This window comes from Pleurodeles waltl, chromosome 7 (assembly GCF_031143425.1).
Source record: "Pleurodeles waltl isolate 20211129_DDA chromosome 7, aPleWal1.hap1.20221129, whole genome shotgun sequence".
In the NCBI taxonomy this organism is placed as follows: Eukaryota; Metazoa; Chordata; class Amphibia; order Caudata; family Salamandridae; genus Pleurodeles; species Pleurodeles waltl.
In genome coordinates, this window is record NC_090446.1 from 193,269,837 (window position 1) to 193,286,605 (window position 16,769).

The 16,769-nt window shown below is 40.4% G+C and overlaps 1 protein-coding gene across 2 annotated transcripts in view; it reads left to right on the forward strand.

Moving 5' to 3' along the window:
• The window catches only part of LOC138303956 (adenosine deaminase-like), a 289,137-nt gene that overhangs the window by 205,321 nt on the left and 67,047 nt on the right, over nucleotides 1-16,769 (forward strand). For both annotated transcript variants that reach the window (XM_069243549.1, XM_069243550.1), the window contains exon 6: nucleotides 9,954-10,078. In XM_069243549.1, coding sequence (XP_069099650.1) covers nucleotides 9,954-10,078 — 125 coding nt within the window. The remainder of the gene's footprint in view (nucleotides 1-9,953; nucleotides 10,079-16,769) is intronic.

Below are 16,769 nucleotides of genomic sequence, written 5' to 3' on the forward strand. Positions count from 1 at the left end.
CGGGAAGGTATCCCTTCATGCACATAAACACTCACTAATGACACTTTGGCACTTCTGTGTGTGCTGCACAATGCAGCACACTCAGAAGTGCCAAAGTGTCATTTTCAAATGATTGTTTATGTGCAGGAAGGGACACCTGGCATTTTGCCTTTTCTATGCGTGTGTCAGAATGCAGCACGCAAAGAAAATACAAAAAATTAGGAGAAATGAAAGTATTCCTCCTCGTTGCGCCCTGCTAACGCCAAACCTGGGGGTGGCATTAGATTTTGGTGCTGCCTCAGGTTTATGAAATTTCATAAATCTGAGGCAGCGTCAAAATGCAATGGATGTTGCTGTGGCACGTCCACAGCAACACCCATTGCACGCCCCTTCCACGCACAGTACTGCATGGGAAGGGACAGTATTTACAAGGTGGCATTTAGCCACAAAAAGTGGCTTAATGCCACCTTGTTAATATGGCGCTGTGCTTAGCGCCACAGGAGCATCACAAAAAGTGACGCTCCTGCGACGCTAGGGGTCTATAAATATGGCCCATAGTGTACACATGACCTATGACATGCCTCTTAATTCATTGACAGTATTACAACGAGGGCATGGTTGGAATGTTTCTCATTTCATGTTTAAAAACTCTGACTTTTCATAAATACTTTTCAAATAATCTGATGAATTAAGAAAAACACTTCAACGTTTTAAGGAAACACTGTTTTTTCAATCGTAATACACCTTATCACATTCTAACATGATCTTTGTTGCATGACTGACACGCCAAATATAACCTGGCTCGTGCACTGCCTCAGAACCAGAGCTGACCCTTGCCTAGTGCACTGCCTCTTAGAGCCAGAGCTGACCCTTGCCTAGTGCACTGCCTCAGAACCAGAGCTGACCCTTGCCTAGTGCACTGCCTCTTAGAGCCAGAGCTGACCCTTGCATAGTGCACTGCCTCTTAGAGCCAGAGCTGACCCTTGCCCAGTGCACTGCCTCTTAGAGCCAGAGCTGACCCTTGCCCAGTGCACTGCCTCTTAGAGCCAGAGCTGACCCTTGCCTAGTGCACTGCCTCAGAACCAGAGCTGACCCTTGCCTAGTGCACTGCCTCTTAGAGCCAGAGCTGACCCTTGCATAGTGCACTGCCTCTTAGAGCCAGAGCTGACCCTTGCCCAGTGCACTGCCTCTTAGAGCCAGAGCTGACCCTTGCCCAGTGGACTGCCTCTTAGAGCCAGAGCTGACCCTTGCCTAGTGCACTGCCTCAGAACCAGAGCTGACCCTTGCCTAGTGCACTGCCTCTTAGAGCCAGAGCTGACCCTTGCCTAGTGCACTGCCTCTTAGAGCCAGAGCTGACCCTTGCCCAGTGCACTGCCTCTTAGAGCCAGAGCTGACCCTTGCCTAGTGCACTGCCTCAGAACCAGAGCTGACCCTTGCCTAGTGCACTGCCTCTTAGAGCCAGAGCTGACCCTTGCCCAGTGCACTGCCTCTTAGAGCCAGAGCTGACCCTTGCCTAGTGCACTGCCTCAGAACCAGACCTGACCCTTGCCTAGTGCACTGCCTCTTAGAGCCAGAGCTGACCCTTGCCTAGTGCACTGCCTCAGAACCAGACCTGACCCTTGCCTAGTGCACTGCCTCTTAGAGCCAGAGCTGACCCTTGCCTAGTGCACTGCCTCTTAGAGCCAAAGCTGACCCTTGCCTAGTGCACTGCCTCAGAACCAGACCTGACCCTTGCCTAGTGCACTGCCTCTTAGAGCCAGCGCTGACCCTTGCCTAGTCTCTGGCTCGGCTCTCTGTCTTAATTTGTTGGCTCTCCCACCTCTACTCTTGCGGTCATATTGTTTCCTCAAATGGAGCTTACTGCTCCTTTTCTTATACAAGGTATAAACAGCTGATTAAATACTTCATTTCAAATCAATGAAATATTAATAATATAACAACTTAAGCTTAAGCAAATGTAACATACTGTCCTTCAAATCGTTCTTTAAAAATGGTCAAATTATGACTAATACTGCAAAGTAATGAAACCTTTGGGTATATGGCTCCCTAAACCCTCTTTCTCTAAGCGCCCAACTACCCTGCATATCTCTGTAGATGTTGAATAAGTGGTAACCATTTCTGGGTGAATCATACAACACCCAGGATTACACACTCCTTGATCAATTACTACTTTCCAGCAGTTATTCTCAGATGGGGTGATGCATCAATCCGTCCAATGCTGGTCATTGACTTCCCTTGCATGGCTGACTAGAGCAGGAAAACTCTGCATCAGGAAGCCTTCCATTAACAGGGAGGACATTCCATTACATTAGAGGGGGTAGTCCATTGATGGATTGGCTTCCACCAAGGACTGATCACTAGCAGAACCGACGGTGGGTCAACTGGTGGCAAATTAGTGATTTCCCCATGAAACAGTGGAACCAGAAGTTTGGCAGAGCGGAAGCCCCACTGATTTATGGCAACACTCCAACTGTGCCAACCTTGAAGTGAATCCTTTATTGTATTCTCGTGGCAGGGCTGTAAGGCCCATGTCAAAACAACAGGTGGTTAATCTGATCGAGTCTCCTTATAAGTCCCAATTACACAAATGGATACAGCTACGAAGGATTTAGCATTTCCTAATGGTGTGAATAGCAATTTCAGGCCACTAGGAAATTCAAAATGTAATTTTGCTATGTACAAAAGGCATTTGCGGTGGTGCAAAATGCGATTCCTACCTTGTAGAAATCACATTTTGGAAATCACAAATAGGTATTTCGTAATTGCGAGTTGCGAATCGCTAATCGCGTGTACAAAGGATTTCCTAATTGCAGCTAGTCAGAAATTATCCATTTAGGAAATGCAATTACCATTGAGTCAGAACAGGTGGTAATAAGGTGCAAAATATAAAAAGGAATCCATAATGCATCAGACTCATTCACAATGGCAGCTTTGTATGTCCTGATGAGGAGGATGAGGAATGTGGTTGGGAGCGAGAGAAGAAGGAGGCAGGAGGGGATTTGAGGGTCACTCTGTTTGAACAGATTGAGGCGGGGATTTATGAGAGGTACAGATTCAGTAGTCAGGTAATTCTTGATTTAATTGCTGTGTTACAACCTCAGCTTCAGGCCGCAACACTCAGAAGCACAGCAATACACAGCAAGTATTGTTTTGTCTGCATGTCTTAGCTTCTGGCAGTTACCAGGAGGTAATAGCAGTGACAGTGGTGGTGTTACAAAATGCCTTTTCCAGGTTCTTTCGCAAGTTTCTGGACATCATGGTGAGCAAACTAAACCAATGTATATCTTTATCTTTTAAAAATACCTAAATACACACTCAATTATTGCAACACACTAAAATGATGTTCTATAGGGTAGCACAGCTCCCCAATGTCATTGGCTGTGTTGATGGCACACATATTGTCATATGTCTCCTCTCAGCAAATTAGTTCATTTACAGAAACATGAAACGTTCACACTCACTCAATGTGCAGGTAGTGTGTAATGCCTCCTGTATCATAACAGACCTTGTGGCCAGATTCCCAGGCAGCACCCACAACTCATTCATGTTCAGCCACACTAGAAGAGACAATCAACTTTTACAAGGTGAATTTGGTTACAATTACTTACTAGGTCAGAGAATTGCACACTTGATGAATACAGTGGTCAATATGTTGTGTATAATGTGACCTACTGACACCATACCTGATTCCAAGGACAAGAAGTGAAAGGCAGTACAACAGGGCACACAGGACAATGCGTGCAATCCTGAAGTAACGTTTGTGCTGCCTACACAAGACCGGCGTGCACTAGTTGTCTGTCAAAGTATGTATTAGTTAGCATTGCTGTTTGGAGAATTCGAGAACAACAATGGCTGAAATACCAGAAACTAAACCTACCGACTGCAAAAATGGTTTTAATGTAAAGACCAGAGGCTCTCATTATGTGCAGTCTCCTTTAATGCCTTTGTCCCAGCAGTACAATACTAAGTGAAAGTAGCGTAAAACCATGACCAACATAAAATTCAGGACTGCAGCCTCTTTTAATGCTATTTTCTGATAACATAAGTCGTCGTCTTTTTTGCTGTTGTGCTTTTGGTTTTTGGTAGTGTTGAAAAGGTTCAGCAGTTGCTGTGGGTAGTTTTTGATGACATGGCAGTCATTTCAGTTCGTGAGCAAAGTGCAGGATTGAAAGGAAAATATGTGTTAGCATATTTGTTTTTTTTATTCTGGCTGAGCAATGCACCTGTAGACAAATATTGCGGTAGTAGTTGATTGGAGCTACTGGGAATGCCTTGTGTGTTGACTATTGATGACGAGGCACGTTTGAGTTATATCGTACTTTGAGACGGTAACCTTCAAAGAGGTGCGAAGTTCTACGTTTCCAGTTGAATGATAATTGCAATGGGTTGTAGATGCCAAGACAAATAATTTAGATTGTTCACTTACTGAGCAACTGAGGGGGGGAGCGAAATGAGATTTAACCAAGCCTGTTGTTTGTATTTTTGGACATAGATAATTTTATTGATATAGAAGTTCCTTTTGAAAAGCCAGAGGAGAACAGTATTTTTCCTTATCTGAATCTTATGGGTAAGATGTGAAGAGGAAGAAAAGCAGTAAGCAAAAAGAGTTGAACACCTCTAAATATTTAATCAGGAGAAATCCTGTAACAAAGGCTTTATCTAGAAAATACTATCTTTTTGCAGAGAATGCAAAAAAGCATTCTCTACAAAAAAAGGGTAAAAGAATCTGTCTGTGAGCCAAGGAAGGATGACTCTGTAGGTCACCTTCTAGTAAATAATTTTTAAAGAATGGTTGTCATTAATCAATTTGATGATGATGTTTTAAAAGACGTATTCACTTTAACTGAGTCAGGTGATAAAGATGATGATCTATTTGGGAAGTAATTTAATGCTGATGAAAATAAGGACTTGTTAAGAGACTTATAGGTGTAAAGATGTTCAGGCCTGGGTATAGATCATCGTATATTGAGAGAATGGTGTGTAAGGACCACATACTGAGACATTTGCTTCCTAAAATGCAGACGCAAGATAAAAGAAATGTCTTAAGATCAGCACGATCACCACCAGTAGTAATTAGTAGATAAAGTGTGTTTGACCCCTGATTTAGACCCCTAAATAGCAAGGCACATGAATAAATGAGGCAAAGATCATAAGAAAGAGTTGGAGAAATCTTTGAGATTATGTCAGGATAAATTGTTTTACATAATTGGTCCAGTTTTCGGACTTTTTACAAAGTCAGGTGAAGTGGTTGCAAAAGGGGTTAATGTGGATTTAACATGTTTACGGGGTGGATCCAATGAATGGTGTGTTTGTTGCGAAAGCAAATGCTGCAGTACTAGCACCATGGAGAAAAGCAATTTTCATGAAAATAGAACCTAAATTAGTAGAAATGGCTCAGACAGAGGAGGTACCAATATCAAAAGGTCTGTTATTGAATAATTGTCTCAGAGAATTGGAAAAATATGCAGCCGCTTTTATCAATTTAGAAAACGTGCAAAGCACCATGAAGAGAATATGCAAATGTAGCGATTGTGGGAGGACTCAGAGAAGACAAGGTCACTGTCGGGCCATTTCCCATTAATACCTCACCTACTATTAACAAGAACAGCCTTTTGTAGAGGCAGAGATATAGATGGAGGATTTCTATACTTTACCATAAAAGATTCAGTTCTCTATGCACAAGAAGGATTTGATAGAGACTGAAATTTAGGAAATGATGGGAAAGGAGAATATGGGAGCAGGTGATTTTTGTAAGCAATCTGTCTATAGTGAAGAAGATAAAGAAGTGCACACAGAATGGAAAAATTACACTGGTCCTAAATTTACAACACCTAAATTAATGAGTAGTGTATCAGCATTTGAAGATGAAGGCAGTCATCTTGTGAGGGAAGTGCTCAGGTGCAAAGATTTGATCGTATGTTTAGATCTCAAGGATGCTTATTTTACAGTCCGTATTCACAAGCAACATCAGTAATATTTTTTGGGTGTCTCCTGCACCGTGGTGTTTAACAAAATTGTCGAGACTGTGGTAACATTTTTAAGGCAGTATGGAGTATGTCTCATAGTATGTTTGGAAAACATATCACTTATGTCCCAAAATAACACTGTTGTTGGATCATTTGAAAATTAATATATAATTGTTGGAAGCACGTGGCGACACAGTGTACGAGGAAAAGTTTGTTTTTCCACAGATAAGAAAGTTGTAATCTATGAAATACTCGGACTCCTCCCTGTTAAGTTTGCCACAGACAAGGTAAAACAAGTAGGAATACAATTGAGAAAGATTCTGGGAAAACAATAATTTCCTTTGAATGATTTGGCTTCTATAAGGTTTTAGCTGCAACCATCCAAGCTATTTGTCCAGGTCCCCTTGATTATCAGTCGTTACAGAGATTGGAGGAAGAACACCTTTGCAAAGTATGGTGGTATCATCACCACATGAGGATGAATGGGTAAGCAAAAGAAGAAACCCTCTGGTGCGGGAGGAATATAGAGGCCTGAAATGGCAGGGCAAAGTGGAAATGGTAATAGAGTCAGATGCCAGTTGAACAAGTTGGATGAGATGACTGACCAATGTTAAACAATTGGAAAGGGATCCAAAGAAGAGCTTAGTTTACATATCAAATGTTTAGAGCTTTTATTTGGTTCTTTTAACAGTCTAGTGACGGTATTCAGATACATAAACCATTTTGGTGGTGCGAGAAGTTGATAGAGTTAGCAGGAGAATTTTGACGTTATTGTTTGGAAAAAAAGATTTCACTGAGAGTAGAAAGTGTTGTGGAAAGATTGCATGTGGAAGCAGTTTGGAACTTAAGGATGTTCACAGATTCCATCAAAAGCAAGTTAACAGAGGGTGTTTCTGTCATTATAGGTCCAATGGAGATACATCTCTTTTCCTCAAGGCATTAGAAACAACTTCAGAGCTATGTGAATTGGAGGTCAGATTGTTGGGCAGGGGCGGTTGGTGATTTCCTACAGATTTGACCAAGGGTTGGGATATATAGATGTCTTCCTTTTTCAATGATTTTGAGGGTGAGGTACAGATGGAGAGGGGCTGAATATGTTTGGTTTTTATTACAGCATAGTGGCCAGCTCAGAATTGATTCCCAATAGTAGCATCTTTGAGTGTTCAGATTCCATTTCCAATACCACGGTTTCTGGAACTACTGACAAACGTCCAATAGTATTTTAGTTGGTTCTTACAGGAGAATTGCAGTTGATGGCATGGATGATGTCAGGGTTCTATGTAAAATCAGCAGCGTTTCGAGAGAGGCTTCATAGTTGGTCAAAAAAGCATGGGTACCAGGAGCTAGAGAGAGAGATGTGGTATAACTTGGAAAGCATGGAATACCTGGTAGAGTGAATGGGGGTTTGTTTCCGTGGATGCCTCTATGGTGCAGGTGGTGAATATGGACAATCTGTTTAAAAATGGTTTGTCATATGAGACTGTAAACACATACAGATCTGCAATTTCTGAAGAACATTCATTACTGCATGGAATACCCATGGGGAAATTGAGTTTACATATAGGTACACATAAAGCATTTCTTTGGGGACCTTCAAGAGCTAAATATTTTGTTTTGTGGGACTTGAATATAGTTTTACGTTTGCTACTACATTGGCCAGATAATATGAATTTACCTATAGAATTCCTTTCTTTTAAGTTAGCACCTGCTTAACTTCATATAGACTAGTTTCCAATTTGAGGTTTTGATCTTGCACATAATTGGAGTCTACAGTCTGGAAGCAGAATATATTAAAGAAATCAAGATTTTATTAAGTTATGGAGGCTCAGACTATCCCAATTTATTTTACCTAATTAGGTTGAGAAGGGGTTCGTTTTAGTGAATATACTTTGTTTTGTGTTATACTAACAGTTATAATGTGTATTTAAAATGTGTATATATTTTGATCATATCTGAAGATTGGTTTATTTGTCTACATAGAAGATATAATGATTTGGGTTTAATTTATTGGTTAAATGGAGGAAGGTTTTGGAGGAGCTTCACACCTCGTGATGTCGAAGACATTTTTGAGTAAGGATTTCCATGATGGTTTCTGCATCGAGGAAGACAGGACGTTTCTTTGTGAAAGGAGCATTAAAGAGGCTACGTTCCCGGTGATATGTGATGTTCTTTGTGTGTTTGCTCTATTGTTGCTATGGTATTGTGCTGCTGTGTGGAGCATAATCTGAGCCTCAATGGCATTAATAAAATATCAGTTTTCTTTAACACCTAAAGCTTACAAAATCACGATTTTCTACCATTTTTTCAAATGCTTATCCCTTGTCTTTTAGCGACATGTACAGCTCTTAATAGCAAAATACACCCAACTACCTGCCATGTAACAGTATATTGTTTAATATGGTCTTTGGTGGATAATGCTTAGAGAACTTTAAGGAATAAAGGTAATATGTTCGTATTTCTGGTCACTTCATGTTGGTAAGCAGAGTTGTAAACATGTGAAATGTTGCTCTCTTGCTCTCAGGTTCTCTATTGTCTCCCCTTTTTATCTCTCTCCAGTCTTTCCCACTATGTGTAGCTCTCTCTCCCTTTCCTCTCACTTTCTGGTGGTCTTCCTCCCTTTCTGTTGCTTTCTCTTTCTCTCTCTGTCTCACTATTTTGTTTCTCACTCTCCTCATTTCTCACTCTCTCTGTGTTTTTCTCACTCTTATCTCTTACTCTGTCCATGTTTTTCTTTCTCACTGTCATTTTCTCAATTGTATGCACAACTGTCTCCCATTTATTTCTCATGCTTCCCCCCCTTCTCACCTTCTTCTGTGTCTTCTCTCTCTGTCTGCTCTTTCTCTCTTGCTCTATGTCTCTTTTCATCTTGTGCTTCTTTTTCTCTCTGCTTCTCGTCATAATACCAACTGTTTCCTTTTTATTCATGGTGACTCTATACATTTCTTTTACTATGCATCCTAATCTTCCTATTCAGGCACTTTCAGAACATATGTCAAAATACATTAGAATCCGGATAGTGCTGGACATGTGTACATTTACTCAGTACCTACATCACTGAGGTTATTTGAACGCACTCTCTTACGCAAATTTCAAGTGTAGACTGTATGGAATATGTCATCAAAATATGGAAAGGTTGAATTATCAACATATCATTTTTTTTATAAGCAACCAATAGGGTCTATAAAATGCCCACAAACGTACCTATTTTGGTGTGGCCAACTAACTAAAGATATACTGAACATTGGGAAATGTGTGTTGAACAGTTGTAAAAGGGGTATCATTGATGGAAACATTGATGTGGAAGTAACATACCTCATGGAAATTGCATTGCACCCTAAGGGCCCTCAGCATCACTAGTATGCCAATAGAACAGGTACCAACAAAAACATGGAGAAGCTCAAAAAGTTCATTGAGAAAACAATAAAACAAAAGATCAAAGCACAACTACATCTAAAACTTAAATACATATAAAGATCACAATAGATTTATTTTATGTCTACAAAATAAGAACCAATCAGGCCGATAGCACTTCTATCAAATCTGTATTCATAGGACAGGGGGTTAGAAGTTGCAGTACTACCAAGTAGTTTTGACCATTAATGAAGGCTTTTTCAGGGTGCGGGTTACAGTTTCGGAATTTCTGTTGGGTCTGAGTAGCAAATATAAATGTTGGAAAATAATTGATTCTACTCAGCTTGTTGGGAAGTGAAACTAATTCAGTGTATCATTGCTTCAAGTATTTTGAGACACTGCTATATGAAACGAAACTCTCTAGTAACTTGAGGTGATCCTTGCCAGATCATTGGAGGTATTTTTTTCTGAACACTAGGTCGATTGATTTAATAAGAAAATCGAATCTTTAATGAGATCATGGTTTTTATAAATAGTTCACTGTCAGCAGGCAGTTACAATTGAGGTTCTAACTGATTAGATCAAGTAGATAACATGATCTATAGTTCGAGGAAAGAATTTTAGGTGAATAATGGTTTTCATTCTTGTAACTGACAGATTGGTCACCTGAGGTAGTGGAGCTATGCAAGAAGTATCGGAACAACACTGTTGTGGCCATGGACCTGGCTGGGGATGAGTCGATGAATTGTGAGGCCTATCCCGGTCATAGAAAGGCCTATGAGGTTTGTATAACACCCTTACCTACAGAAAGTCATTACCTATAGAAAACTATAACCATTGACTTATAAGGCAAGCTGATCAAACATATACTACAATGTACCATGTATAGTCAACAGGTTTAAATGTCTACAGTAAGAGCATCCAAACCAGATCTAAGAGTGCTATGGCATATTCACTATGTAGTAGAGCTCCTTTTGGTGTAATTATATGTACCTCGGGTTTTTGGATATCCTAACAATATGTTGTGGATTTGTCCTTCAGAGTTTATGCTGGATACACCTAGGCAACAGTATACATCGTTTTTTAATTATATTTTACTTCGACGGTTTTGGCAATTAGGTATATGATGATTTATATATATTATTCAACATTTGTAGTGCTTTGGAGATATACTTTTAAATTGTTGTTAATACAAGTAATAAACTGGCATTTGCAAAGCACTGTTTAATATTCCAGTGGTGAACAAACTACTCCGGAAGGGACCCTGTGGAGCATTCCCCTTTGGGGATTCTGGCAGCCAGACTCGTGGAAGCAGAGAGAGGTCAAGGGGACCAGTGCATGCTCCACACAACGAAATTCACAGCAGAAAACTTTTCTTTAAAAAAATAAACAAAAAGAAGCACTTGCTCCTTCAAAGAGCACACGCTGATATTAAAAAAAAGCTTTCGCTGAAAGGAATGTGTACTCAAGGAGGAGGTCGGCTGTCCTTTGCAGGTTTCCATTCCTGCCTTTGAAGACAGTGGCATGGGGTCACAGAATGCCTACCGCTTAATTAATATTCATTAGGTGGGACGCCTTGCAGCTGCATGTAGATCCACACTTGCAGACACGACTGATTAGTACATCAACGGCAAAATAAAATAAAACCCTAATAATGAACAGCTTTTTCGACACTGCCTGCAGTGCGCCAGGCACATCAGTAGGTCGGGTCCTTGGGGCGTTGGCAGTGTATTTATTGATCTGAGAACCTGACCACATGATGGAATAGTTAATAGTTATCTTATGTGGTGTTGATTTGGACTTTGGATTCTGTTAATATTTATGGCTTTTGTTATGAAATGGATATTATCCAGGTGTATGTAAGTACACAGTCATTTGTCAATTATTCATCACTGTTGTGTCATTCACAAGATAAATATTATTAATACCCTTAAGCAATGACATGTATAGTGTTGAAAAGCAACTCCGGCACCTTTTCCCAGCAGAAAGCTATAGTGCATATTCCTCGTTGCTATGCAATACCATATCCATAAATATTACTTGAAAGAAGCCATAATGTTTAAGAATGTTATCTTCTTTATGTGACACTATTGTTGCTCACCCAATTTGTGATTGATGACGGCAGTGACTAAAGAAATCACATTTGGGTTCATCTTACAAAACACTTGATTCAGGCGTTCACATATCATCAATTACATTTTCACAGTTTTTGCATTTCACTAGAACATCTCTCCATATATCAGATATGTTAACATTGCACCCATGTATGATTATCGAGGTTTACATTTATATGGTATTTATTTTTCTAATATGGCCATCTGTTTTTAGCCACATTTCTTTTACACTCTACTGTATACATCCATATTTATTTTGTGGTCTCGGCACTTACTCACAGACCCATGTAAAGGAAATAATGAAATACAAAAAAACGAAAAAATGTAAAAGTAGAAGCATATATATTGCTTCTCAATCGCTACGAGGGTGAAATGCTTTGCTTGATTCAAATATAGTCTGCCTCCATAGGACATGTGCACAAACAGGAATCCGGGGCTAAAATCATATATATTTTTAAGAGCAGCCACATTCTTGTATTTTTCTTTTCAGGATCTTTTTGGAATTATGATAAGCCTTTATGTAGTCTTTTATTGTGATCTGCTTAGCAGTTTCAATTATTTTCTACTATGACTGACAAGTGTAGCCTCAGTTATCCCTGGAGTAACCAGTGTGGCCTTGTTTGAATTGAGTTTGACAGCAATGGGATCTATGGTATAGCTTTCTGCTCTTAGCATGACGCGCCAGTTAACAGGCACAGAGGGGTCGCAGCACTGTCAAAATGCATCTGCGAGGTCGTTCATTAGGGATAGCCAGGAATAACGTGTTCTACCCCGTACGTGCACTTTTTTACATCTGGGGCTTTCCTTGGAACTCCTGGTTTCAGGGTTCATGAATGTGGGCAAGGACAGAAATTAAACATTTCTATGGGTATTTGTATTTCCCATTGCTTTGCCTTTCTCAGCCCCACTGAGGTGCCGATAAGAGGGTTTGAGGGGTGGAAATAGGGGTCAGGATTGAGAACGCACAGGGACTTACATCACAATGTCTTAGTGAACTTGTCAAAGATTGTTTTCCCCCTTGGTTATATGGACCTTTGTTGTTTAACATGAAGTGCTGCATTAACAGTATATGCAGACTTGTGAAGCCAATCTGACTCCACAATGATGACCAGTAGTCACCAAAGGTAGTTAACAGGGATTTATTTCAGGTTAATAATAAATCCAGGAGTTTACAGGTATACCAGAAATAAGTTCCAAAGCTACTAGTAAACATAAATATCTCAGTAGATTGTGTCATAATAAGCTTAAATACAGCATCATAGCAGCCACAGCAGTACAAAAACAAAATATAATAACTAGGTGTTCCATAAAGAAACTTCCCCTCTCTCTCCTAAACATGGAGTGACAATAAAACCATCTAATCTGGGTTTATAATTAAAGAGTTTGGAAGGTGTCAGCCTAGCAAAGACTTCTGTAGATTTTTTTAGGAAAGGAATTAAGTGTTTAGCATGAAGCTTCACGCTAGCAAGAATAGAAGAAGCAGAGAGGTCTTTACCTCTGAAAGTCTAAAGGGAATCTGCCTAACTACTACCCGTGTGAATACCAGTTAAAACAGCAGGAGTTTCAGCAACATTGTTTCCCACATCATCAGGAACCAATCGATTAATTGCTCGAGATGAGCATTTGCAACATCCCTTAGGTTTCACGTCTCATCGAAATTGAGACAGTAACAGCAACATCTTGGGGTCCTAGTACATGATCAACAGAAGGCATCTTCTCACCATTCATTCCCCATACTAATTGGCAAATGTCTTCTCTTCAGGCCTCACCAGCAGTAGTCTAATACAACCAATACTCTTTTCTCTGTCTAACGAAAATCATGTTGGGGCTCCTGCAGAGAAAAGAAAGAACACTCTGGCGCAGCCAACTGCATTTCAAAACGATGCCTACACCCAGGGTTTGTTAAAGTAGCATTTAACATTACTCAAAATAAATATCAAAAGTGACTAATGATTACATGTTTACCAAAACTTTGGGGTATTCGTGTATAAATATGTAGCCACTACAATGAATAATAGGGTAAAATGCTTCACACATTTTAACGAAATTAAGGTGCACAGTGAATACTAAATCAAATAGAAACATATGATTGCATAATTGCCACCTATAAAAGGTGAAGCTCAAATTATGCCGTGTAGGCCTGGTGGAGGGCTCATGCAGTGCTGTCTTCCCCTAGTATTTTGACAAATCGTTGTCAGTGAAACTACATTTTGAAGTCTCAGTACCTCTGAGGAGCGGAAGCCCTCAACCCACATGTATGCAGGTGTGTGCACAGATCTTATGAAGTGTAGTCAAACACGCCAGAGGGCATGTCTGCATTCCTGAAACATCTAGAACATGTAGTTCCCACTCAAGAGCATGTGACCAGGCTTCAGGCCAGATACTTCCTGAAACATGGTTATTCAGGCTAGAGAGACAGCGTCTGATGGTTTCACTTCTGTATTCTGGGAATATTGTTTGATTAGCATTCTTTTATCTGTAACCCACATTGCGGCTTGGTAAAAAACAAAGTAGTAAAACTACACTGACATATTTACATCTACTTCATATGTAACTTTACTACTGTGAGAAATTCACAAACACCTGCACGAATTTTAATGAAAAGCTTGGCCATGCACAGCTTTCCATACGGATTCTACGGAAAGTCACATAATTCCAATGTCGTAAAACTTCGCAAAGGGGAATGGAATCCTTGTGCAATTGCACATTTTTAATTTTTTTATCTTTCTTCGCGGGGAAAATGGAATCCCTTTTCGCCTTCTCTCTTGCCCCTTCCTCCTTCTGTGAGATTTATTTCCCTCCCCACTCTGTAAATCTCCTCCCGCACATGGAGAGGAGATCTCTGCACCCGTAGCAGAGGGTATGCCTGCCAGGAATCCGTTTGTGGATTCCTGGAAGGCGTGCGTGAGCTAAATTTAGTTGTACACTCACCTTTATGACTGAGTTTACCTTTGTGCAACTTACAAGTAATTATGTTTAGTTCTGTTGCTTATCAGTTTGACCCTAAAACCTTGCTCTTTTGCACAAGATCTGCGCCAAGAAGCAGAAATCCAAACGCTTTTCTGGCTACAGACCTGTTTTTTTTTTATTCGCCTACATAATCACAACATTGCATATATTATTTGACAACAAATAATTGGCCTGGGAGGCGGTGCTTGATTTGAAAAATAAAAAAAAACGTGCAGGGACCCAAAATTTACCTCATTGCCAGTATGGTTGTTGAAACCCACACATGCCTAATATTGATTGAACCCCATGCCTGTTTCTTTCACCAGCCTGCACTTGCTGCCAGTTTGTCTCATTTTTGGAGCTTCTTTTTCATCCCAGCAATTTCTGTTGTATTCATGGTCTTTCTCTTTTTCCTTCTTCCTCTCTATTTTTGCCATTGTCTCCAGATCTTTGTCAAATTCTGGTGTTAAAAATACATCCTGATCCTAAAATGGACTGCTGGTGCCCTCCACTAGCACACACTAGCACAAATTACGCACTGTTACAGGGCCCTGACTCCTTTCAGCTAGTGCTGCTTATTACTATTTTCTAATCACAGCTTTTTTCCCTTTTTCTTCACCTCTAAGAGTCTTCCTCCACTGCCTGAAGTCTACCTAAATCCTCATACTGTAGTGGGATGAGCAGTGGTAGCAGAATATCTTTGTAAGTAGAGAATGGCAAATTATATCCCCGAATTGCATCACTGAACATCACTGGGGAAGTCTGGGGAGTGTTCCCCACACCCACCCAGCAGTGACAGAGTGAGGCAAAGGTGGGTTTTTTACAGAAGCCTTTTTCGTATTAATTGCCTAAAAACTTATTGGTTCTGATGGTGAAACCATTATATAGTTCTAGTATTTTTAACGTGTACTAATCAAGGCTGATCCTGCCAGGGCTGTTAGAATTTAGAGAAAACTTTGCTTTTTTCAGAACATTTTCTAAAAAAGCCACATGTGATATAGGCAGGGCCGACACTCCCATTTCCCATATTGTTTAATTTTTCATTGTTTTTTATTTATTTTTAAGTTATATTTCCCTTGGTGGGATGTAAATATAAAACAATTGCATTGATCTTTGGGCCAGATGTACAAACCGTTTTGCATGGCGCAAACTGCGAAATTCACAGTTTGCGCCATGCAAAACGGGCATCGCGATGCACATTCCCATTTTACGAGTCGGTACCGACTCGCAAAATGGAAATGCGACTTGCAAATAGGAAGGGGTGTTCCCCTTTCTATTTGCGATTCGCACCGCAATGCAGAATTGCTTTGTGACCGCGAATGGGGTAGCAAAGCAATTTGCAGTTAGCACCCATGTCAAGTGGGTGCTAACTCATTCGCAAAACCCTTTGTGAATGTCGCCCAAAATATTTTTTCAGAGCAGGCAGTGGTCCAATGGACCACTGCCTACTCTGTAAAAATGAAACCAAATGGTTTAATTTTTTCTTTTGTATTGCAACTCGTTTTCCTTTAAGGAAAACGGGCTGCAATACAAAAAAAAAAAAACTGCTTTATTAAAAAAGCAGTCACAGACATGGATGTCTGCTGTCTCCAGCAGGCCGCCATCCCTGTGAGTGCAGGGAATCGCAAGGGGGTCGCAAATTGCGACCCACTTCATTAATATTAATGAGGTGTGTCTTTGCGACCCCCTTGTGATTCGCAGAAGGTGTCTGAGACACCATTCTGCATATGAATTTGCGATTCGGAAATTCAAAACTACCTACATCTGGCCCTTAGTCTCAGGCCTTACATTTCACAGGCTCATACATCAGTGCTATCTAAGATCTAGACTTGCAGGCGCAGTCAGCATATAGGTTTCACAACTCAGACACGCCAGGACCACAGAAGGTAGCAGTGAGAAATATCAACTTTTGTCATATAGTTGCTCATAGCTTGAAATGCCAGTCAGCGGGCACAGAGGGGTGGTAACAATGACAAAATAAAAGTGTTATGTCTATCCTCTAGGGCACTGATAGTCAGAGTACGGCCCTCATTACTTTTACCTGCGGACCCTGATCAACAGCAGCAATGTGCTGCTATTTACCCACTGAGCACTAGCATAAAAAGATGTTACATAAACAGGCAAACATTTATTTAAAGGTTAACGAAGTTACAGCAAGGAACACATTCTTTTTAAAGACATCTTGCAGCAAAAGTCACTTCAATATTCAAAACGGGTCTTTTATTTACAAGCAGAACTGTTTCACCTTAGTACATCAGATTATATATATGCATTGAGAAGTATTTTTTTAAGTGATAGTTTCAAAAATGGATTTAGAATCATTCACACCACCAACACCCCCTCCCCCCACACACACACACAAAAACGAGACTAGTGAACTAAGCGCAAGCCATAGTTATGTGCACTCTTT